Raw genomic sequence first — 25,162 nt, 5'->3', positions numbered from 1 at the left:
GAAAACTCTTCAAGGGACACCCTCAGAGGCCAACAAAGGTCAATAGCTTAACGAAGGTGGCTTTCTAATAAGAATGATTCTAAATTGAGCTCATGCAATTGAGCGTATTAAAGCTTAAATATTTGATGTCATATATTTTATTTATAAAACCTCAGTAGAAACATTGTGTATAGTTTTGTAAAATTCTTATAATTATATAGTAGTACTGAAATGAAAATGCATTAAAATTCCAATGTAGTATAGAATTTCTTTCCACATTTACATGAAATAACCAAGGAGAACTATACTTAAGTATATTTTAGGAACATTTTAGTCATGGTGCCCTCTGTCATTGGCTGATTCTAGTATTTACATATTTGATGCAGTCTTACCAGTTGAAGATCTAGTTCTTCTCATAGCTAATGAAGGAATTTCCTCTAATGTTTTGTCCAGCCTGGACACTGGTTCCAGAAAATTCCATTCACACAACTTGTACATGATAAAGATTTTCTTTTTTGAAAGTCGAATAGAGAAAGTAGAATTTTCTTAATAGCAGCTAAGATTTAAGGCCAAGATTTTCAAAAACAGGTTCCTATAAACACTCCTAAGCAAGTGTCCTGATTTTTTTTTAAATTTTAATAGTCCCAGGCAACCACTGTCTTCGGTGTGAGTTGGTCCTGTGAAAATCCTTGGTTTTGTTCATATAATCGCATACTGGATTTGCTGTTGGAAGGATGGAATGTAGATTTTTTTTATAGGCTTTGAATGTGTGTGATTTTTACATGAGCCTTATTGCATACAGGTATTTTTTTTTATCTTAGTTTATTACTTAGATGCTAAGGTAATAAAAATAATAAATACAGTGGATGGGTTTGTATTACCTCAAGTGGCTTGAGTCACTCAAGAAACTGCCCTTTCTTCCCCATAAACTTAAGAACTGTATTCAAGAACAATAAAACAGACACTTTACAAGAAGAACAGTCTTCACTTTCATGCAGATTACTTGAGACTCAATTTCTGAACCACTTTGAATGAAAGGAGTGTTACCGCAGTTACATCGATCATCTTTTCCTCTTCCTGGCCCTGGATTTAGGGCTAAGCATTATTTTTCTTGCCTTAAGAAACAAGTTGCATTTGAAGAGTGACACCTTGGATGTCACAGTCGTGGGCACACCAGAATATTAAGATTAATGAAAAGTATGGGTCAGATTTATCAGAGAAATAGGTGAAAAGATTGGGATATTGTAAACAGGCAGTCTGCAAAGGGACTTCAAGAACTGAATCCTCAAAATCTTACTTCCCATTCAGTTTGACTAATGTCAACATCAACAGTGTGCTTTCCCTTTGTTCCAGAGCATCTCTTCTATACAAAATTATTCTAGATCCTTGTAATTAGACCATATCCATCAAGTCATTTCTTAAGCCAATTATTTCACGTGTCCTAGGAAGGGATGATGCTAAAAAAGAATTTTCCAAATACATTTAAAAGAAAATGCTGGAAACAAATGGGTGCTAATGGGATCTGCCAGAATTGTATATCTGGGCACACAATTGCACAATACACATGGAAAAGCCCAGAACTTATTTAACAAAAGCATAAGTAAATGAACTGAATGGAGTTTTAAAAGGAACATGAGGATAAACTAATAGGATATTAAGTATCAGAGGGGTAGCCGTGTTAGCATGCGTCCACAAAAACAACGAGGAATCTGGTGGCACCTTAAAGACTAACAGATTTATTTGGGCATAAGCTTTCGTGGGTTAAAAAAACGCACTTCTTCAGATGCAGGGAGTGAAAATTACAGATGCAGGCATAAATATACTGACACATGAAGAGAAGGGAGTTACCTCACAAATGGAGAACCAGTGTTAACAAGGCCAATTCAGTTGGTGGATATGCTCCACTCCCAATAATTGATGACGAGGTGAGTTCAAAGAGAAACTGCAGAGCTGCAGTTCATTTGCAAATTTAACACCATTAATTTGGGCTTGAACAGGGACTGGGAGTGGCTGGCTCACTACAAAAGCAATTTTCCCTCTCTTGGTATTGACACCTCCTCATCAATTATTGGGAGTGGACAACATCCACCCTGACTGAATTGGCCTTGTTAACACTGGTTCTCCACTTGAAGAGAAGGGAGTTCTCTTACATGTGTCAGTATATTTATGCCTGCATCTGTAATTTTCACTCTATGCATCTGAAGTAGTGGGGTTTTTTAACCCATGAAAGCTTATGCCCAAACAAATCTGTTATTCTTTAAGGTGTCACCGGACTCCTTCTTGTTTTAATAGAATATTACTTTCTTTTTTAAAAGGACAACGTGAAATGGCATAGGTGGGTGTAAACACAGAGGTAAAACTGAAAACCTAGATTTAATACTTGAATAACTGAAAATGTAATCAAACCTTTTAAAGCTGCACTCCTTACTCAAATATGACATTTTTTTAAACTAGAAAGGAAACCTCTTTAGACTGATAATAGCATTAAAAAAAACCTCCCTCCATGGGGGCCAATTAGTAAACCAGAGAGTATGGGAGAATGACTAGCTCTATGTAGCAAGACTCTTTCTTCTGCTTCCCATACTGTGTTCCTCTGTTAGTTGCTCTCACTTCTCTTGCTGGCACAAACCCTTATGATGGCACAAACATTAGGATGTGACCAAAGAACTTAAGATTTGCCAGAGTAGATATGAGCACTGGTGGAAACATGACTGAAGGACTGAAGCAGACTTTGAGAGGAGAGGATGAAGGGAAGACGATTGGGGAAAAGCAGGGGTGGGGGTGAATGGGGAAGAATAGCGGGAAATGAGAGCAGAGGCGAAGGGGTGATTTAGACTCTGTAGGCCCTTGAATGAAATTTCATTATATCCTGAATAATGTCTCCCTTGTTACTCAATCTGGAAATAGTGGAGGAAGGTCTAATAAAAGAGCTAATCGATTGCATCTTACAGCGCTGGCATGCATTTGGTAGAGCACTTCTTGGCCCCTCCTGAAACCTGTCCACCCACATTCTGCTTTCACTCACTCCTTTTCTTTCAGAGGGGTAGCCATGTTAGTCTGTATCAGCAAAACAACAAGGAGTCCTTGTGGCACCTTAGAGACTAACACATTTATTAGGGCATAAGCTTTCGTGGGCTAGAACCCACTTCATCAGATGCATGGAGTGGAAAATACAGGAGCAGGTATAAATACATGAAAAGATGTGAGTTGCCTTATTAAGTGTGAGGTCAGTCTAACGAGACAATTCAATTGACAGCAGGATACCAAGGGAGGAAGAATAACTTTTGAAGTGGTAATGAGAGTGGCCCATTTCAGACAGTTGACAAGAAGGTGTGACTAACAGTAGGGGGAAATTAGTATTGGGGAAATTAGGTTTAGGTTTTGTAATGACCCAGCCACTCCCAGTCTTTATTCAGACCTAATCTGATGGTGTCCAGGTTTCAAATTAATTCCAGTTCTGCAGTTTCACGTTGGAGTCTGTTTTTGAAGTTTTTGTTGTTGAAGAATTGCCACTGTTAGGTCTGTTATTGAGTGACCAGGGAGTGACCTTTTGTGTCACTCTTTTAACTTGTGGGATAGGAGCCTAAAATTGTTTTATAAATTCAAGTCAGCTGTTTAAAATTCATAAGAAAGGTCCAGCTGGCCCTCCCACTCCACCACCTCTTCTCTCTCCCCGTCCTTCTCAGAAAACTCTTCCCAAACAGAATAAAGTTGTCTGTAGAATTTGCCTTTATTTAAGGTTACAAGTAAATGCTTCTCTCTTTCAGCTTGAAAGTGCTAACAGAATGAACATTTTTGCAGTCAAATGTGGAAGTGGTTAACTGTACCTCATTTCCCAACTTCCCCCGTGTTAAAACTTCATACTGCCTTTTAAAGCATTCAAGACCCAAAGTGCACTGGTGGTTTCTTGTTATAATAATGGTTAGCATTTAGATGGTACTGGAAATGTGAAAAATCCACATACCTGTAAAATCTTAACCAGTCCTCCCTCTGCTCCTGGGAGGGAAGTCAATAGGTAGTAGCCTCATTTTTCATATGGGAGAACAAACACACAGAGATGAAGCTCATACAGGGTGTAAGAGCCAGAGCCAAGGCTAAAACTCAGGATTTCCTGTTTGTCAAGCCACTAAACTTCACCGCTTACAAATTCATAGATTAAGTGCAGAAGGAACTGTTAGATCATCTAATCTGCCTTCCTGCATGACACAGACCAGTTACTTCTGTAATGAGCCAAACAGGTTGGGTTTGAATATCATCTTCCAGAAAGTCATCAAGTCATGATTCGCTGTGTCCCCTAATGCATCTTCAGCCACGTTTTTACAAAAAAACAAAATAATTGCTAGCAAGATGTGAACTCTCAACTTTATATAAAGCACGGTGAATGTGTGTGATAACTACATATATAGTGCTGTAAATGCATATGGCACTAGAAAGTGTAACATGTTCTCTGCTCCAAAGAACTTGCAGCATAAATACTAACTTTAATAGGAGCAGGAACCAGCGCTACGAGGAAGAAAACCTAAGGCAGCATCTCAAGAAAGCTCAGCTCAGGGCATATAGAGATTATTGCCAAAAATAGACACTGAAAAATGTTAACAAAAGGTATTTGCAAGTCAGCTGAAAGTAGATTACTTTTTAAAAAAAAATAAATCTTTTTCCCCCCTCCCCAGCAAACAACTTTGTGTGATGACTTTTTGCCAGCTGTTCACCAGGATAGAAATTGAGGTAAGAATTGGAGAAACGTTATTAAGTTTGGATTTTTTTGATAAACCTATTGTTCCTGTATTTTTTTTATCAATATCTACCAGTAAACAAATGTCTTTTGGAAAAAAGTGCAGTTCTTGTCTTAATAGATTAGCTCACCTGACAGGGAAACATGGTAGGTACAGCTCTGAATCTGCTGCCCGTGCTGACAAGTCTTTTAATTTGACAAGAGCCCATATGTGGAAGGGTCGAAAGGGTATTTGTTATAAAATCACAATTAAATACCATTGTTCACAAACATTTGGACTCACTGTTCTTGTAAAGACTGAACAGGTTGAATTACAAAATAACTTGTTCTCCCTCACTGCCACCCTGGAGTGGCAGTAGAATGCTATCTATACCGACTTCGTCACGCGGCAGTTGTCATGTGATCTGTGTAACGTGTTTACGCTAATACTTCCCTATAGCTCAGTGCTAAATACTTTTAAAGAATTCAGTGACTAAACTGAGTGTTTTCATTCTCAAAAAAGAGCGTACCTTGTCTAATGAACCTGTTGTCTTATTGCTTACTCTTAACTTTATTAACGTGTATGGTACAAACAGTTGTATCTGATAAGAGAGAGAAAAATATATGCATGTCTCAGATCTTGATGAACACAAAAATGGATCACTCACTTCCGAGCAGAGACTTACTAACCAAGTGTAATAGTGAGGGGCTATCTCATTACAGCTAAATTACTTTGGCAAAGGATTCTACACAACACTTAATAATATACCAGGAAGTACTAACAAATATTGTAAGCTGAATTATACTTGTTAAATAGAAGAACAAAGTTGATTTGGGTGGAATACAGTCTCTGTCTGTTTATTTTCAAAATTTAAGACTTAGCCATGGGTCTCCCAGGAGTTGATGTGACTTAGCAAGTTCCCTTGTTGGTATTAATATGCATGAATTGCTGTGTAATGCAAAAGAAAATACAGCATACCTATTTTATATGTGTATGCAAATACTGTGGGCCTGATTCTCCTTTCAATTACTGTGGTTTTACACAAGAATAACTCATTTGAATAAATGTCTTTATTAGACATGTAAAGAAAGAAAATAGTTAATGTTCTGTGTATTTTTTTAAAAAGGACTCTTGCTGTCTCAGAATTTAATGCTAGTGCACCTGTAATAAAACAAATCTGCCCTCAAATTTTAAAGTTATAAAAATTAGACATGAAGCATTTTACTGTCTGCATCTCCCCTCAGGAGAGAAAGAAATTGAATTAATAAATGAATTAAAATAAATTAGACATCACCATGAGCTTCCATATATTTCTGTGCAGAGATGCACAGCAATGTACCAGTTGTATTTTAAGAACATATCATGAACATATTCCACTGAATTGTATATTTTGAACGTGAAACAGTTAAGCTTAGAATCTGATAGGCAGACTTATTGCAAAAGATATACATGGTAAATAGCATAGGAGGGAGGGAGAAGGCCAAAAATAGGTCAGGGAGGTATTTTCATTACTTGAGTGAGTTTAAAAGGATTTTATCTTGCAGGGCTGGAATTTCCCTCTGCAGTGCTCAGGAATTTCTGACTAGAAGAGAGTATTTATTCATCATCACCTGGAAAGTAGTTGTGCTAGCCCCAGTCACAGATGGGAGAAATTAAATCAAGTCCTTCTCCTGAGTGTGTGTGGTTATGGGCAAGTCACATGCAGTGAGCCTCAAACATCACCATTGCCTTTGGAGGAGGTAGAGGTGTAGTCGCAGCTGGTGAAGAGTAAGCTTGCTCCTTCATACAAGGACCTGAGACCCAAACGAGCAGGCTTATGTAGATTAATCATGTCTTTGGTTCACATTTTTGGATTGTTCAAATGTGTTCTGACTTCATCCTACTTGAGTGCCTGCATAGTGTGAATAACTGTGACAGCAGAGGATGTCAGTGCTTTGCTTTGTTAGCCCAAGAGAGTTACCCACTGTTTCACTCAGGACACGTTGGGGAGGAGGAGTTAACTTAATAATGGGCAGGGGGGGTATCGGACTGAGAACAAAGTGTATGGTTGTCCTCAAGGATCAGCTCTAGGACCTTCAATGCCAGAAGCGTAGACCTCTGCCTCTTGAACACCTGCCATTTGAGAGCACTCCTTTAGCGGGGAGTCAGTGGTTGGTTGTTACAGCCACTTGAAAAGACGTGCTCGCAGGCAGTAAGCCAGTGCATTACTGCACACAGGCATCAGGAAGGAGACGGCTCACCAAACTGCAAAAGAAAACTCTGACTGTTAGCGCTGTGTTTATACAGAGAGCACAAACAATATATGACAAATGAGTAACAGAAACCGTTATATGGCAAATTACTCAATTAATATACAGGACTATGTGCAAACATCACACTGAATTAAACAGCAGTTATGCATCCCTTTCCCATCACATTGCTTTGAAAATGAACTTTTGCCTGTTTGCGTTATACGGAAGCCAACTATATTTATGCAAGCCAAGCCCATTTTCCTTGTGCTCCTTTGTTGATTTGTTATAAAGAATCACAGATGCTAATAGTGCATTTATTGAAACCCTTAACGGCAAACATTGATGTCTCTTTTAATAACAAGAAAGACATTATGTTCACTCTGATGCAAATTCACTCATTTTTTTTCTTTATTTGATGTCTCAGAATAAAGACTGACTTTTATTGTGGTAGTAGAATTATGCACATTTATGACGATGTGCGAATAGTTCAAAATGGACTTGTAAACTAAGTTACCAAGTCCTGACCTTTTGGAGATGCCCTAGTGATTGAGAAAGTTGAATATAATTGATAATGCTTCTTACTTTTCTAATAAATTACCACAAGTACTCCTTTTCTTTTTACTCCAATACAATAACCCTTCTTATAATTTCATAATAAATCTACTCAATATTTCGGGGACACAAGCTATTTCAGGGATATCTGCACACCACCTGTTTTCCCTAGGACCCAGATTTTCCATTTGGAACTTTGAATTAGTTGTAAGTCTTTAAACACTCAGCTTCAAATTAGTTAAATAAATCCATTAAATTTATGAATATGTATGCCCCCAAAGTGGATAACGACTCAACTGTTTCAAATAGTAGCATACAACTCACTTCACGTTTTTTGCTAGTAATGCCCATTCTGGGGTCCAGAACCCATCTTCTGGACATTTTCTCTCAACCAAATATGTCTAACTTAATTCTCAGTCTATTTACTACCTATTTCTGAGTGCTGTGGATCAGAAGACAAAAAAACCTAAGAAAGAACACAATTTTTATCTAACTCTAGGTTGATCGCCAGTTGTTACAGAAAAAGAGCAGAAGAATGGATAGTCATATAATGACGTTTTGACAAATTTAACTTTTTATTTTATCATTATTGACAAATATTTTAAAAAAGATCTTTGTAAGATTCATTTGTGTTTGCTCAGCCTCTTATCTTATCTGTGTATTAATTTTGTTCATATTCCAAAAATAGCAAGCATATATTATAAAATTGACTTTATCCTGAAATAAGACCATTTATCATTTTATTTTCATTGGAAAGATTTCCAGTCATTTATTTCTCCATGTCACTATTGTTGGGGCATCTGCCCTTTTCCAAAAACAAAATATAGAATACCAGTCCTCAAAGTTCTACAATTTAGCTGCAGCATCAATATGCGTTCAAAAGATTAGCATTAGTATAGACTGAATTTGAGTTGTAATATAGAACTAGGTACCTAGGTATTTAGCACACAGTTTTGAAAGTGTACGTACAGTCCCTGAGGCCCAAATACTGGAGCTCAACTCCTAATTTTATGAAGAACTGTGTTTTTAGGCTATTCACCCCTTTGGTTTTGGATTTCATATTAAAGCAGCTACAACAGATCTCACTAAACCAACATGTAGCAGCCACAAATCTACAAATAATCTGCTGTGTAGTGTTTTGTTTGGGTAAGTAAAAAAACCTGAGCTGTTTCTAAGGCTATGGAGACCTCTAGTGGCTGATTACTTAATTGCTTAACTGATATTTTTTTCTCCTTTATGATGCAAAACGCTATCAGTAATAAATCAGTGGCTGTGCAGATTTACTGAATAAATTATATTTTTCAGTTTCTACCTGTTCATGTTCCTACTGAGGAAGAGAAAAAGGATCCTTCTCTTTTTGCCAACAGAGTCCGTAATATCATGGCAACGTATGTATCCATATAAAAAAAAATTCTCACGTGCTTACCAAGAATTGTTCTTATATAGCCTGGCCATGGTTCAACTATATTTTGAACTGTTTTAGAGTTCTGAAATATTTCAGGGAGTGGTTGACAGTGATTCACCTGAGTCCTAGGTTTTGTATTTGAATCTCTAAATTAATTGTATAAGGTGTAAAAGCCTCTGTAACTAGACAGTGCCAAATTGGCTAATTATTACTGACTAGTAATAAGTTTAATTGTTCTGTGCTCCACTATAATGCATTTAATTGGTGTAAAGCTGGGGTAATCATTTGCATGACAAGACATAAGGGCACAGGATTCAGTTTTCTGTACTGTGATTAATGGGCCTAATTCTGCTCTGTTCCAACAGTGTAAATTCAAACAATTGTCTTGACTCCAGTGTAATGATTGTGGATTTGCACTGGCGTAACTATGAACAGAATTTGACCCGCTTAAGTGGTAAAAGGATAAATTCTCATCTTGTCTATGTATCACCTTTTGAGACCAGCACCGAGGAAGGTTTTGCGGGGGGGAAAAGTAAGATTCAAAAATCTCTTTCAGATGTTTGTCTTTTCTACTGCATTTCAGGGCTTTGAATTTGCCAGTTACAGACCATACTTTTGAAGACTGCAGACTTATGATTTCAGCAGGACAGCTGACCTTGCCCATGGAAGCAGGCCTGGTGGAGTTTACCAAAATCAGCAAGAAACTGAAGTAAGAGTGGTTTTGCTATTCAGAGTTCTTTAATGACTTCAGAGCTGCACAAGACATTGTCGTGTTCTCCAGAAACAGTAATATTTGGTCTGAAGTAAATAGGGTGAAATTCAATAAGGACAAATGCAAAGTACTCCACTTGGGAAGGAACAATCAGTTGCACACATACAAAATGGGAAATGACTGCCTAGGAAGGAGTACTGCAGAAAGGGATCTGGTGGTTATAGTGGACCACAAGGTAAGTATGAGTCAACAGTGTAACACTGTTGCCAAAAAAGAAAACATCATTCTGGGATGTATTAGCAGGAGTGTTGTAAGCAAGACACAAGAAGTAATTCTTCCTCTCTACTCCATGCTGATTAGGCCTCAACTGGAGTATTGTGTCCAGTTCTGGGTGCCACATTTCAGGAAAGATGTGGACAAATTGGAGAAAGTTCAGGGAAGAGCAACAAAAATGATTAAAGGTCTAGAAAACATGACCTATGAGGGAAGATTGAAAAAATTGGGTTAGTTTAGTCTGGAAAAGAGAAGACTGAAAGGGGACATATGTTTTCAAGTACATAAAAGGCTGTTACAAGGAGGAGGGAGAAGAATTGTTCTTTAACCTCTGAGGATAGGACAAGAAGCAATGGGCTTAAATTGTTTAGGTTGGACATTAGGAAAAACTTCCTAACTGTCAGACTGGTTAAGCACTGGAATAAATTGTCTAGGGAGGTTGTGGAATCTCCATCACTGGAGATTTTTAAGAGCAGGTTAGACAAACACCTGTCAGGAATGGTCTAAATAATATTTAGTCCTGCCATGAGTGCAGAGAACCTTCGAGGTCCCTTCCAGTTCTATGATTCTATGAACAGAGGACAAATTGCCTGGTTGATTATTTGATCTTACGTAATGTATTTTAGGATTTGAAAAGTAATATAATCTCTATAGAAATTAGAGAAGGAAAGGGCCCTCTGGGGCTAAATTATGCCTTGGACTATGTGCCTGTGTGAGGAAGTAAGAATCTGCCTACTTTAGTTAAATAGCCCCCTGCTACAGTAGTATCTAAGCACCTCACAATCTTTAATGTACCTGTGAGGTAGGGAAGTACTATTATCCCCATTTCACAGGTGGGATGCTGAGGCACAGAGAGCCCAAGTGACTGCCCCAGAGTCACATAGGAAATTTGTACCAGAGAAGGAAATTGAACCTGCATCTCCCAAGTGCTGCCTACCACCCAAATCATGGGACCACACTTCTTGTGTTGGGGATAGGGTGCTGTCCCTTCTCCTGACTGAATGAGATGTGTTCTGGGGTGCACTAGATGTTACATCATTACTCAGCTAGCAGGTTAGTTGCAGCTAAAAGGTGCCCTCTCCTATTTGGGAGCTAATGCTGTGACATGAAACATTGAGGGCTGGGTGGATTCAAATTTAAGGCCATGAAACGTTGTCTTTAGTTCTGTTGCTGGATGTTGCCTATGCTTCTGAAAACTCTCATCTTCTGTGCAGTGAGTGCTGAGATACCTAAGCACAGAATTAGCTTTAATAAAAAACAGTACTTTTCAGGGGTTTTGTTAAACGCTGATTCAGTATGCAGTATTGCACATTGAAAGCACAACCTTTTCAGTGCACGACATACTCCATGCTATCCAGTTTTCTGCTGTGGAAACTGCAGTCACTCTCTTGCTACTAAAACTCCGTCTCTCTTGAGCCCTGCTGTACAGAAGTTAATTATGTCTCCTTCTGATTCTTATAGTCTAAAATGGGATCCTATCCGAGATCAACTGAATACATTTGCTGCTATTGCAAATGCCTCCAAAGGGGGAAGAATTGGAATGGAGGAGTTTGCCGAGCATTTGAAGCTGCCTGTCTCAGATGCTCTCAAAGAGCTGTTCCTACTCTTCGATAGGGTAAGGATTTATGGCACTGACTGAAATAAGGTGTCTTAGTAACATTCTCTTAAGAATCATTTTCCCTAAAGATATTTGCAAGCGTAAGTCCAGCTCACTAAAGGAGTAAATTGCCAACCAAAATCCTATAGACTAGAGAAACCAGTGGCTGCCTTTCTACATTTTTTTTAGCAATAAAAGTTTTTAGGTTAATCTGTTGCTTGTCAGATGCCATCCCTGCAACATGAAGTCCTCTGGTTAGTCCCTAGAACAGGTACAGCACAACATGCAAATTGTGCCATAGGGCCCAAAACCTGGCCTGGAGGGGATAAGACAACATCTGTGGATAAAGGACTGTCCCAGTTCTCATGCTCATTCTACACCTGACCTTCCTGTTCAGCAAAGGTGCTAGATGTGATGAGTATTTGAATGTATCTGTGAACCTATCAACTGGATTCCGTCTTTTCACATAGGCCACTGAGCATCCATCAGATGGCAACAACTTGGAGTTTGTCAGACATTGATTAATTGATTCACTTTGCCTACCTCAGTGGGTCAAATTCTGTGCTCCATTACAGCCAGGCAATGCCATTATAAATTGACAGGATTGTAAGGCTGCAGGTAACTGGGTGAGCCCAGTACGTGTAATAGAAGTGCACGTCCGTGCTCGTGAAAACATGCTGTAATTTGAAAGGTTGCCATTATGCACTGTGTGCTATGTAGTCAGCATGGTATGCTGCAAGAACTCCAGGATCTGTTGTTCACATTTTATTTTGGGAGTTTCGCAAACTCTGCATGTTTTTCCTGGTCCTGCTTTTAGTAAACTTCCCTATCAAGGAATTGTGCCATATAGCACTGACAAGACTTGTTGTGAGATTCTCCAGGTCTGAATGAATTCATCAGCAGAAAGTGAAGGGTCCAATTTCTTCTTCTTTTTAAAACGCTGACTGTACTGAAAGTGCCTGACCTACAGGCGTATGTGAATATTTCATCGCCATAGACCCTATTTAATCCCAGCTGTTCAGTAATGACCATAGGGTGTCTCTCTCTCTCTCTAGGAAACTATTGGCTAAGGCCCTTCTTTTCCCCAAGCTGGGACTTTCCCGTATGCTGAGTCAGCTGTAGTCATTTGAGGATCACTCTCCATGCTTACAGTGTGGTGCTGATTACCAGATTAATGTACGGCTTCATGAAGCAGGGTCCTAGAGCAGTAGAATAGTTGGTTTTTTTTATTCTTACTGAAAACTCTATCCACTTGCCCCAAATGAAATCGGCTATGCTTAAAATCCCAGCTCTTTGACTTAGGATAGCAAGCTTAATGCTGAGGCTCATGTAAGTCTGGCTCAATCATCTCATCAACACCCTGTTCTTCCTGCCTACCTTTTTTTTTTTTTTTTATTTCAAAATATTCAACTTGCATGCAAGAACACAGCTGTCTGGGGAAAGAAGGGAAATGGGTTTTGAGAACTCTCAGCTCCAGGTCACTGACTTGAGCCTCACCCAAATTTGTAGCCACCAAAAGGCCATCAAAATCTCAGATAGTAAAATGAGTAGACAGGGGCCTGTGATACAGAAACCCCCATCAAACCTGACTCTTGTTCAGTCTAAGCAGAGAGGCTAAAGACAAAAAGTGAGACTAAACTATCCTGACCGTTAGCTTGTGGCCATCACAGTAAGTGGGAGGTTGAGGCCCATTGGCATGGCTGGTTGGGCAATCTTGTATTGCTTCTAGCCATGCTGCACCTATTTGGACAAACAAGTTACTTTAATTTCTAGGATTGTCAGTGCAGCACTGAACTCCAACAAAAGTCAAGACATTGGAGAGGAGAATGCAGGGATGGATACAACCGTGGTAAACTGAGCGGATCTCCTTGGGAAGTTAAGTTAGTTGTCTAACCTTGGCTGTGGTCCTTTCTAATGTTGCATTGCTCAAAGTACCACCAAGGACATTTTGAAAATTTTGCTGTATGGTTTTCAACGCCTCAGTTTTACCCTAAAATGGTTTCACATCAGATAAAACGAATCTGATCTGTAAAATAAAAAACAAGTGTTCGGAGAGAGAAATACTTGTCAAAAGCAGAGGGTGGCTGCAGGGAGTTCAGGCAACCAAAGGCTGCATCAGACATGCCTGGGCATGGTGAATACTAATACTTCAGACAGATAATCTGTATTTTGCTCACACCCAGCTCAGACTCCATCAAAGCTCTGAGGCTGCAGGATTTTCAGCTCTCATCTGGTTAATTCTCTGCAACACATTCACCATGTTCCTCGCTCAAGCCTTGCTTGGTGGAGGGAGCAGTGGTGGAGGGGGCCTTGCGAGAGGCCTTGGGGGTCTTTTAGCAGGAGGTGGACAAGGAGGAGGAAATCTTGGAGGACTCGTTGGAGGACTCGTCAACATTATCAGTGAGGTAGCAGCTCAGTACACCCCAGAGCCACCCCCACCTCCTCGCAGTCACTTCATGAATGTGGAAGCCGGCGAGAGCGAGGAGATGCGTCAGTTCCGCCGACTCTTTGTCCAGCTGGCTGGAGATGACATGGAAGTGTGCGCCTCCGAGTTGATGGACATTCTGAACAAGGTGGTGGCCAGACATAAAAACCTGAAGACAGAGGGCTTCAGCCTGGACACGTGCCGGAGCATGGTGTCAGTCATGGACAGTGACACAACCGGTAAGCTGGGCTTTGAGGAGTTTAAGTACCTGTGGAACAACATCAAGAAGTGGCAGTGCGTGTACAAAGAATACTACTCTGACCAGTCGGGAACTCTTGGGAGTGCTCAGCTGCCAGGTGCCTTCAAGGCTGCAGGGTTCCAGCTGAATGACCAGCTCTACCAGATGATCATTCGCAGATACTCTGATGAAAATGGGAGCATGGATTTCAATAACTTCATCAGCTGCTTGGTGCGACTGGATGGCATGTTCCGTGCCTTCAAATCCCTGGACCAAGATGGAGACGGCCTGGTGAACATGAACATTGAAGAATGGCTGCAGCTAACCATGTACTCCTAAGAGAGCACATTGGAATGAATACACTCCAACTGCGTGCTCTTGTTAATGCCTGTGTTACTAATGGGAGCCTTTCTCCTTGTTGCTCAAGAGCCACTGTTTGTAAAGTCATTACAAGTTGTGTTGCTATGAAAGAGCACGCAATACTTTAATGCTTAAAAACCCCTTAGTTTATTGTGAAATGTTTGTTTTTTCTACTGTGTACGTTTTACAGTTGTTTGGATTGCTGAGGGGCTCGAAAATGGAGCATTTCTTGAGCTGTGCAAGATTCTGTGTATGTGTGTGCGTGTGTGCACATGGGTACCTATAATAGAAAACTAGATTTGGGTTCAAAAAGGAGAGAATGTTGATGGGTCAGAGTAGTTGTTGCTAAGGCTTTCTTCTCATGTAGCTTGTTGGTGACTGGTGGACGTATACACATAAGAAAAAAAAATCAGAAATGTATTCTCTATTAAGATTAGGGTTGTTCTTGATAACTATTTTGATTTTTATGTATTATCCATCAGAGCTTATTTTGCTGGAGACAGAAGCGGTGCTTGCCTGCAGGGAAATTGCTAGTAAATAGAGGTGTACTGATTTCTGATTTGTAAGGAATTATTTGTAATGGGGAAAATAAATTGGAGTTGTAATTATTATAATAATCAATGGATTTTGAGAGACAAATTAAAATCTCTCCTCTTTCCTACTTTTGCTGTCTCGTTGTTTTCGGCTGAAATGTTTCCTGGAGACCTGGTGCTTGGCATATACTCTCTTTATTCCTGCAGCCTTCTAATAAATATTTGTATTGTAAAGTGCAATAATCTGAGTAGTGTTAAAATACAGAATTGCCTGTTGAGAGGGCTGTTGAACTGTTGCGGTCACCTGTTAGACAGACAGATGGACAAATTCAGCCTTGGCTTATCTCCATTGAAGTGGAGTTTCCTCAGGAATGAATTTGACCCACAATTTCCAACTACAGTAATTCCATTCATGTCAGGGCAGAGATGCTTGCAGTGGCGTTAAAAGGCAAGAAGCAGCAGGAACTGTAGGTGTGTGTGCCTGTGGTTCAGAGTGTCCTTGGCTGCTTTAAAGCAAAATTTAATTTACATGGGCCTAGTTGATATTAACGTGTGAGAGAGAGAGAGAGCTGAGTGGAATGAGTCAAGCAGCCATCTCTAGTTACAAATATCCAGAGGCCTATGCCCCTCCTACACTACCTTTGTAAGAAAGTGTCATCAGCAGCTAACTAAACAACAGAGGGGTTGCATTTGATTATTAACAGGTTGATGTATTTTGAAATCATTACAGCTTCCATTTCTACGTTTCTGGAAAATACTGTTCACTGAGTCTGTGTACAAATTGTCATTGAAATCTGATCACCTGTTCGCAATGTACGAACCATCGTTTAAATCGCTTACGGTGCACGATACCAGACTGAATGACAGGAACTTAGTAAAAATAAAATAGTCAAATTGTGACAAAATAGGCTAACTCCTGAACCACAACCACCACTCATTCACAAATTAATCAATCAAAGAAGCATACTTTTATCTACATAAGCATTAAGACTAGGTGGGTAATAATCCCAGTGAAAGAGAGAGAATGACACCTTTTGTGAATGTTGCTATATTAATGTTTGCTCTAGAATCTCTGTCTTTCAGGCTAGTGAGATCTCACCTGTGGGTACAGGTAATTGTTGGGCAGGGAAGGATTAAAATAACAACCTCCTGCAAGATGTTCCCTATTATGAAAATGAGACCTGTAAAAGCATGTCCCTACTGCTGTGTCCAGTAGAAATTCCTCTCTCTCTGTTGCAGACCTATAAACGATTGTGATGATTTTCTCTGACATGCATCAACAGTTCTCCTAGGAAATATGGTTTCTGAATCGAACTAGAAACGATGGTAAAAGTCAACATGAAAACTATCCCTGTTATGACGCCTTTTATAGGCACAGTGAAAGTTGGGCCCCTTGGGCAGTGGCACCTCAGGCTTTTTCCACATCACTTTTGCATCCACCTGGCCTTGGAAGGGGTTTTGCTAGTTGGAAAAAAGGGTAATTCAGGGTCTGTGCCCTATCTTTCTCCCTATGGGGCTCTAAAGAGACCGTTTGTTATGGGGCAGGGAGGAGGTTTTTTTCTTCTGCAATATGCAAGCTTTACTGCTCCTGAGACCACCATAAATGTACTTAACTGAGCACGTCTCTGACTCAAAAACGGAAAATACTTCTTAAATATATAGTACCCCATAGTGTAAATGGCAATGCAATGCTGAAGTCTGTTTTAAACTCAGAACACATAGTAAAATTAAGTTATATTTAACTTTTACTTTTTTTAGCAACATACAGATATTTAAATGATCTACATGTATTTGCTATGCCAAATACCCAATTAATAATAATAATTATAGCTGGAGAGCGGCATTCAGCACACTGCAGGATCCCCATAGTCACACTAGCCAGCTGCTGCTTCATTCATGCTTTCCAGACCCGTACACCCCATGCTCTGTCATAGCCACCCTGAACTCTGCTGGGTATATCGCAGGTAGCTAGCCCATGGAAGCCTGTTAAATGCCGCTATTATCCTAGTGTATGACTTGGGCTATATAATAACCAGAGGCAGCGACTTCTGCATCACCACATGGTATATGCAGGTGGTGAGAGAATTGCGGGGGGACATTTCACCGTACCGTTGCAATGAGTTAATGTGACAGACAGACCTGAAATGAAAACCAAAATTTAAATTGAAAAGGCAGCTGTGCATGGAATGCTCCACCCCTTACCTTTGCTATTTGGGGAATTGACGTTTTGGTTCACAAGTCACCTCTCAGAATAGCTTTGGCTGCAGAGTTTAAATTTCGCATATCGTGCTGCAAAGCACAATCTCCTGTGAAAGCAGAAAAGCTGCTAGGCCAAACTTATCTGCAGTGACATTGCTTGTTACTGTTTAGTGTTTCTCTAGATGCATTTTTAATTCAGTGCCCATCCTTTTCCCTCCTATCCTTTCTCATGCCAGGAGCCACGTAAACATCTCCGTTTCTGCTTCTGCCCCTCTCACCTCTCCTTTCATCGAGTGTCAAACCATTTGGCAAGTAGCCAGCATCCTAGGAGTTTGTATGATTAAGTAACAATATGACCTTGAAGTGCAGTTTTCACACCCAGATATCCAAAATGCTGGAATGAAGTACTTCTAATTGCACTGTGTTTAATTCTTGGTTTTGATACCTAGATGGAAATAATTTGACCATACTAACTTTGTCATGCTCCATTTATTAATAACGAAAGCATTAGACCCCATTATGAACCAACTGGATTTCCAAATTCTGTGTGTTTTTGTTTTAAACCAAGGCCATATTCACTTAACGTAGCTACCTCCCCCAACCTCTCACTCTTGCATTCATATTTTTATGCACCACTGGGACAATCTTAAACCATTTAAAAAAAAAAAAAAAAAACATATTAAGTCCTACCCAAGCTAAAACCTGTACTTTATGCCACGCCACATGTATGAGGGAATTGTAAATTCCTGAAAACAGTTCTAGTGAAATCAGCAAAAAACCTTCATATAATACAAGCATTTCCTGGACCTTTGATGAGAAATTAACAATCCAGGCATTCAGATGGTAAAACTACACAATAAAAAGCAACGATACATTGTATATCTAGCATTTTGGATGTCCACAGTGTTAAAATGTCTGGCATCAGAAACCACTGGATGAAAAAAAAAGAATTGTACTGGGGTACCAGCTGACTATTAATTGCAGAGGTTAAAGTGCAGAGATTGAGTAGAAAATTGCCAACAAACATCGAATATACCATGGTACCTGTCTAACAGCAGGCTGGTAATTTTATTAGCAGTGAAGAATTGTGTAAGGAAACTTGTTAGCAAACCCGCAAGTCTCTAAACAGTCGGTGATATTCAACATTCTAAATGCTTCCACAAAGATTCTTTACCCTATCAATAGAAAACAAAACATGGGTGTCTGTAAACTGGAAGTGTATTGGCTTTAGAGACTGAGTAAACTTGGATCTAGGTAGCAATTGTTTTAAACCTTGCAAAGTGTATTGGTTATTTTTAATTGTTTGAGAGTAAAAATACTTTCTCACCAACCTATCTGAATCCAGGACCATCCAAAGTACAGAAGTATTCATTCAATAAAGGAAATCCACAGTATGCAGATCCCAAGGCCCTCTACAATTTAGTCTTGGCACTGTTCCATTAGGTAGCTTATTAGCCCATTATACAAATGGGGGATCTGAGGAACAGAGACGCTAAGTGTGTTGTGTTGAGCTTGTGCTGTCCTATTGGTAGCAGAGCCAGGAAGTTATGCAGATCTCCCTTCTGCTCTGTGTGTTTACGTACAAGACCATTGTTCCTTCATTTGTCTGTAAAACGTTCCATATTGATCAACTTCGGAGGATCTTGACACTACTATTTTGCCTCCTGGAAGAATATTTTAATTCAGAAATGTACCTCCCACCCCCCATGAATTCTGCACCACCAACATTCAGTTTTTACAAATTTGTTCGCTGTTTAAAAAATTTTCATGACTGTCTCATGGGAATATTTCAGCCCAGGGATCGCCTGTCACCTTAACCTCAAGGTAGTTGCTCTGTGTATGGTCACTTAACTTTCAAATGTTGCTGTTTCTTACCCATGACAGAATGTCTCCCAAGTCCACAAAGAACTTTTAAGATGGTCACATAAATACAATCAACTCAAATACGCACGTGTTTTTCAGCAGGTATTTGCCACTTCCCCTCACTGCAAATAGACTCGCCAATAATTTCACCTCACCTGGAACTGATAGTCTGTCCCATCAAAGGAACTGCAGTTTAGGTCTGAATGAATTTATTGTAGTATCTTCCTACTGAAAAACATCTGGTTTTCCTACTTCCAATACAGGCCATTAGGATTAAAGCGCAATATCTTGTTGTTCGACTCATGAAGTGTCTCAGGTATTTTTACAGCCTTCTGAACGTACCCAGAAGGCGCCTGGTAACTTCTTGACAATGCGCGTGCTATATCCTATCTTGGTGTTCTGTTTCTTATAGCCGAAAGTACTTTTTGAGGTGAGCAAACGCTAATAACTAAAACTCTCTTCTTACGCAGGTAAAGATTTTAATCCTTTTGTGAACTGGTGCTTACAAAACAGCAACCAGAAGTCAATTGTTCATCTATAGAAATGGTTTCTCTGGTCACTTTTAAATGGTATAAATGTACTGATTTTTTTTTCCAGATTTTTTTTTAAAATAGTAAATTAAGCATTAGTACAGATTGCATAGCTTGATTCTATTTCTCATATGATGAACCTTTTAAGTGATCCAAGCTATTAACTCAACTTTTGCCATCTGTCTTTGTGGTTACAGAATGGAGATGGTACCATAGACTTCCGAGAATACGTGATTGGTTTGTCTGTTCTTTGTAACCCTGCCAACACAGAAGAGACTATTCAGATGGCATTTAAGGTAAGTTCAGTTTAGCACAGCTCTGTAAACCTGACAAACCTGGGCTGACTGTAATTCTGTTCTCTTTCAACTCATAATATAAATGTATAGATTCAATCTGTCATGTGAATGTAAGTAATGCTCTTAAACCAATTGACATTTGTAGTGAAGAAAATGCAGATGTCAGCTTCATAGATAAGTTCTTCAAAAGCCATGTGAAGGTACTAAGGAATATGTAACTTGGCAAGATAAGTCCAAAAATGATTCAGCAGCAGTTACACACTTCTGTGAGGGCGTTTTGTGAGTGATATGTAGATCAGAATAGTTTGGTGGGGCTCAAGTGTTCAGTTATTCTTTAAAAAAAAAAATCATCAATGGACATGGTCAAGGCTCATAAAATCAAAAATAAGTTACCAGCTTGTTTTGGATCATGGACACTTAGACTTTGAGATCCCTCCATTCTCTCCACTGCTCTGCTTTTGTGTATTCCTCGTGCAGTGTCTTGAGATATGAGGGACAGTTACTCTGAATAGGACTCTCATAAGAGAGAGCAGTGCTTACTCAAGAAGTTGCCTATATTTTTATGTGAAATTATTGTGTCCTATTGCTGCTGTATATAGCTAAGTGTTCCGGCAATCCAGCCTGTTCAACCACTGCTCCAAAAGTTGTGCTTTCTCAGAGATGTTTTGTGTCTGAAGATCCTCAGAAAGACTGGCCTCCAAACCATAGCAACCATCAATGGTATATTAACTGTTGCATTTGCTTTGAAGCAGATAATTTAGACATCATTACTCTCCTCAGTGGGAAGCGTTCTACTCTGAAATGGAGCTATGACTTTTCTTCCATTATCTGCTATCAAACAAGGTTGCATTTGCAATGGGTTCTGCTTGGTTGCAGGGGTTCACCCCCGGGGAGCTCTTTGCAGAACTGGAGCCATCATCATAGGCGCCAACTCTGTGGGTGCTCCCGCTGCTGGAGCACCCTGGGGAAAAATCAGTGGGTGCTCTGCACCTACCGGCAGCCACGCTCCCCTCCCCCCACCACCCCACCTCCTCCAACGACTCCCCTGAGCACGCCACATTCCCGCTCCTCCACCTACCTCCCAGCGCTTCCCGCTTGGCTGCCACCAAACAGCTGTTTGGCCGCTCCGGGAAGGAGCGGGAGGAGCAGGAATGTGGTGCACTCAGGGGAGGAGGCGGGGAAGAGTCGGGGCCGGGGCGGGGATTTGGGGAAGGAGTCGGAATAGGGGCAGGGAGGGGGTGGAGTTGGGGCAGGGACTTTGGGGGAAGGGGTGGGGGTGGGCCCAGGGGCAACAGGGGATCGAGCACCCACTGGCGGGAGCAGAAGTCGGCACCTATGGCCATTGTTCCCCTTATTTCTGACATTAGTGAGCGGTTAGTGCAGCTGCTCACTGCCACTGCCATTCTAGAAAGGATGGGATGAAATACGTAGTGGGCGACAAATCATGCATGTTATTGCAATATGGATTTTCATCCTAGCCGAAATAGTAGCAAGTTCAGTCAGTGTCATAAAAGTTTAATTTGCAGAAAAAGAAGACAAAAGCCTGATGGTATTATTTTTAGTACTTATACGTGGGACACTTTTTGTAAGTTATCACATCCCTTTTAAAAAAAACAGTTTATAACAAACTATGGGCCGTGTTTTTTGAAAAAGCTAATTTAGTGGTATTTTTCATGACTAGTTTCTGAGCATATTCTCCAGTACAGCTTATTTACAGCATATCATGGAGCCTTTGATCTCAATGTTGTCTTTCTTTTGAAAAGTTCCTTGAAAAATGTCCCATCTCATTCTCTGGGGAAAAATTTTTTTTTTTTTTTAAATTAAATACAAATTAGCTGTTGGGACTCGAGTCTTCAAATCACAGTGACAACTGCTGAGACATCTTGAATGGCAGAGACCATTACTGGGTGCTTTCAAAGGTTAATTTGTATTGAAATTGCTGGTCTACCACATAGGCAGACTCATACTATGGGTGTTCGCATTACAGTTTTGTAATCTTTCTACTTCAGCTCTTTGACATTGATGATGATGGCAGCATAACAGAAGAAGAGTTTGCTTGTATTCTCCGGTCATCTCTTGGAGTGCCTGACCTTGATATTTCTCAACTCTTTAAGGAAATAGACGCAAATAATTCTGGGATGGTCACCTATAGTAAGTATATTCCATAGAACTAATATGCTTATACTAAGAAAGAGCTTTGATATTACTACTCTAAGATCTCAGTCTCCGATTATTACAGATTCAGAACTCCTTTTCCCCACAAAAGAAGTCTAACAGGTGCCTAGACCGCTCATATATTGCTACTGTTGAGACAAAATGTGTGGTCGGGGAACATGAACAAAGACAATGTATTCATTTCTCCTTAATTATGTCTACTCTTGGAGCTGGGGATGTCATTCCCATTCGAGGAGACATACTTGCCACTACCGTGCCAGAGACCCTAGGCACATAATCAAGGCTGCTAGCCAGTGCCGCCACTCTCGCTGCCATGGCTACATTCTATTTTTAGCGCATGAGCTCAGTGGGAACAAGTGCAAGTATTTCTCCTCACGCTGGGAATCACTCCCCCAGCTCTCAGTGTACATGTAACGTAAGAGATCTTACAACATCATTTCTTCTGGTTTTTATATGCCACCTCCATCACCATGAGTGCCTTACAAGAGATTCCCACAAGCAGCCAATGGATTAACTTCTTCCATACTTCTGCTGACACAATCACAACAATTGGTTAGATTTTCTGCCTACCCATCTGCCCCCCCTCTCTCTTCTTCCTTCATTGCGGGTTTTATTATGGCTGACAGAAAGCTATGCTGAAGCCGTGAGCTTTGCACATCCCTTTTAAGGCAATGAGACTTGTGGTCGTTCTAAGCCCCTGTATTAGACAATTCCAAAGTCTGGGATTTATGCTGTGAAATCTGTCTCCCACACTAGTGAATTCCACCATTGAGACCGATAGTTACCTCTTATGCTTCATAGCCGCTATGAACCATTATTTATAATGAAATAGTCCACAATATCCTCACTTGTTACAAGAGTTTTGACAGGTGTAAAATTAACTTTTTTCAGGTCACCATTCAGTTGGCATTTCAGTTTCTGGAAGTTTTAATAAGACTAACTATAAAACCGCTACAATATAAATAGTAATTCCAAAACTTCCCACCCTGGAATCTGTTGCCCCTTCCTCTGAAGCATCTTGTCCTGGTCGCTGTCAGTGAAGGGATACTGGTCTGTGTGGCAGTCACTATAATTTTCTTTGCTGTCATGCTGTTACTGTGCGGTAGAATATTTTGCATCGTTGCTGCTCAACACGGTAAAAAAACACCTGTCTTTAATTTCAGATGAGTTTAAGGACTTTGCATTCAAGCATCCAGAATATGCCAAGTTATTTACCACATACCTGGATCTACAGAGGTGCCAGCTACAGACATCAGACGAAGAAGATGATTATCAGACACCAGGAGACACATTCTCACAGAGTAAGACATCAGTCTCAGAAAAGACCCCAATCGCAAGAAATAAAGTTTGTCCTGACGGCAATGAAGAAGACCTCTCAAGTACTTCAGACAAAAAGGATGACTAAGTATAAACAGCCTGATGATTTTGCATTTACACTGTGCAGATTTCACTGTTTTATATCAAATGTGCTTGTTGAATATTGATAAAAGTTAAGATTAAGAATTTTTTTTTTACTTTTTTCGTATTTCTCTGTGTCTCAAAATGGGGGGAGGGGGAGATAAATAATTTATTGTGTTCTATTAATGTATTCCATTCGGTGTTGAAAGTAAAAATGCCCCCTCTCAGGTAGATTGCACAATACATTCTGAATCTAAGTTAAATGAATACCATAGCCTCTCTTGGTGTTGGTCTCACAGGACTGTGAATATTGATTACTCTCTTCCAAGCAAGGTGTTTACAAGGTAGCAGACATTGTTAGGGTAGCCACTGAGGAAAAGTAATCTCCCGATAGGGGCTGAGGAGAAGATTTGCTGCTCTTTCTCGCTATAGGACATTTAAATGTCAGACTTTGTTTTCTTTAGTCTACGGGCACCCTTCTTCATTTCTGAAATTTCAAAAGTATAGAAAATTTAGAATTCATAGGAGAACAAATGTTAGGAAGTTGGTATTTTAGTGAGTGTGTGGCTGTCTTGAGGCTTTCCTTAATCTGTTGTCAGCCACAGTCAAAATTTCTCAGTAAAGCCATGTTGATTCACTGATGTTAATAGCAACATCTTTGGACAAAGGCCTACTGAAGATGGAATGGGTTGTATTTGTAACAGTAAAAATGAATTGGAGTTCAAAGATAGCAGATCATTATTTGAATAGGAAAACACAGAAAACAGGGCCTCAATGGTTAGAACACTAATTGCGGGGGGGGAGGGGGCTGCATATAAACAAACACAGTTTTTACTAATTTAATGCCAAATGAAAACTAGAGGAAAATTTCGATCTAACAGTCATCAAGTGATCATGACCTTGTTCTGGACAATTACAAGGTAATTGTCAAGCTATAGATCTAATAGTTAAAATCTACTGTAAAATCCGCTTTCAGAAACCATATCTGCACCTATCACACCCTGAGAGCGTGCTCCAAAGGCCACTTGGTGTCAGTGGAAAGATTCCTGTTGATGACAGTATTCTGTGCCTCAGTCCCCTACCGTGCAATTTAGGACCAGAGCTTTGAAATGTTGCTCCATCATCTTTTCCTCCCATTAACCTGTAAGGGATTTATATTCTTAGCTTTCAACAGTCCTAGGAGTTAGTTGCATAAAATACCCTATTCATCAAAGGGAGAAGTGGCAGGTTAGTTTCAATTAGAGAATACCTGCTGAAAGATGGCCAAGAGGCTCAGGAACATTACCTCAAAAGCCTGGAATGTATTGTATAGCATCAGCAAGAGACCTAGTTCTGCTATTTAAGGTCCAGGTGCAATAGTGGCTTCTGACCTTTGATCAATCAATGATTTCACTGTATCCTGGTATATTTACATGTTTTAGCTTTCATGTGTGCTCTTCTGTCATATTGTGGCGTTCTCATGTTCCGGATGCTTTAAATAAATACCTATTTTTAAAGAATGTGTGAGAGTATTGGAGGAAAGACACACTGGCTACATGGGCTGCTGGGTTTTCCAGCAAGTCGTCCCTGGCAATGTCTTCGTATGGTGTAAGGTACAAGGTAAGTTGAAGTTACATTCTTAGCCATGAGAACAATGGTGCTGTCATTTACTGCAAGGCTAGAGAAGTACCATATGGTTGCCACT

General features: G+C 40.0%; 2 protein-coding genes across 4 annotated transcripts in view; both read left to right on the top strand.

Annotated features, from left to right (window-relative positions):
• The window catches only part of LPCAT2 (lysophosphatidylcholine acyltransferase 2), a 49,178-nt gene extending 24,219 nt beyond the window's left edge, over nt 1-24,959 (top strand). For all 3 annotated transcript variants that reach the window (XM_084644890.1, XM_084644889.1, XM_084644888.1), the window contains 7 exons: nt 4,650-4,704; nt 8,780-8,862; nt 9,463-9,588; nt 11,326-11,479; nt 19,807-19,905; nt 21,915-22,056; nt 23,244-24,959. In XM_084644890.1, coding sequence (XP_084501016.1) covers nt 4,650-4,704; nt 8,780-8,862; nt 9,463-9,588; nt 11,326-11,479; nt 19,807-19,905; nt 21,915-22,056; nt 23,244-23,485 — 901 coding nt within the window. In that variant the 3' untranslated portion in view covers nt 23,486-24,959. The remainder of the gene's footprint in view (nt 1-4,649; nt 4,705-8,779; nt 8,863-9,462; nt 9,589-11,325; nt 11,480-19,806; nt 19,906-21,914; nt 22,057-23,243) is intronic.
• On the top strand, nt 13,617-15,715 carry CAPNS2 (calpain small subunit 2). Its single transcript, XM_084645002.1, has one exon. It carries the CDS (start codon nt 13,720-13,722, stop codon nt 14,461-14,463), a length of 744 nt encoding a protein of 247 aa, XP_084501128.1. The 5' UTR covers nt 13,617-13,719; the 3' UTR covers nt 14,464-15,715.
• Nucleotides 24,960-25,162: the final 203 nt, after the last annotated feature.

This window comes from Lepidochelys olivacea, assembly GCF_965140295.1.
Source record: "Lepidochelys olivacea isolate rLepOli2 genome assembly, chromosome: 12".
Lineage (NCBI taxonomy): Eukaryota > Metazoa > Chordata > Testudines > Cheloniidae > Lepidochelys > Lepidochelys olivacea.
The sequence above is the reverse complement of the archived record's forward strand: the minus strand, read 5'-3'. Positions and strand labels throughout refer to the sequence as shown.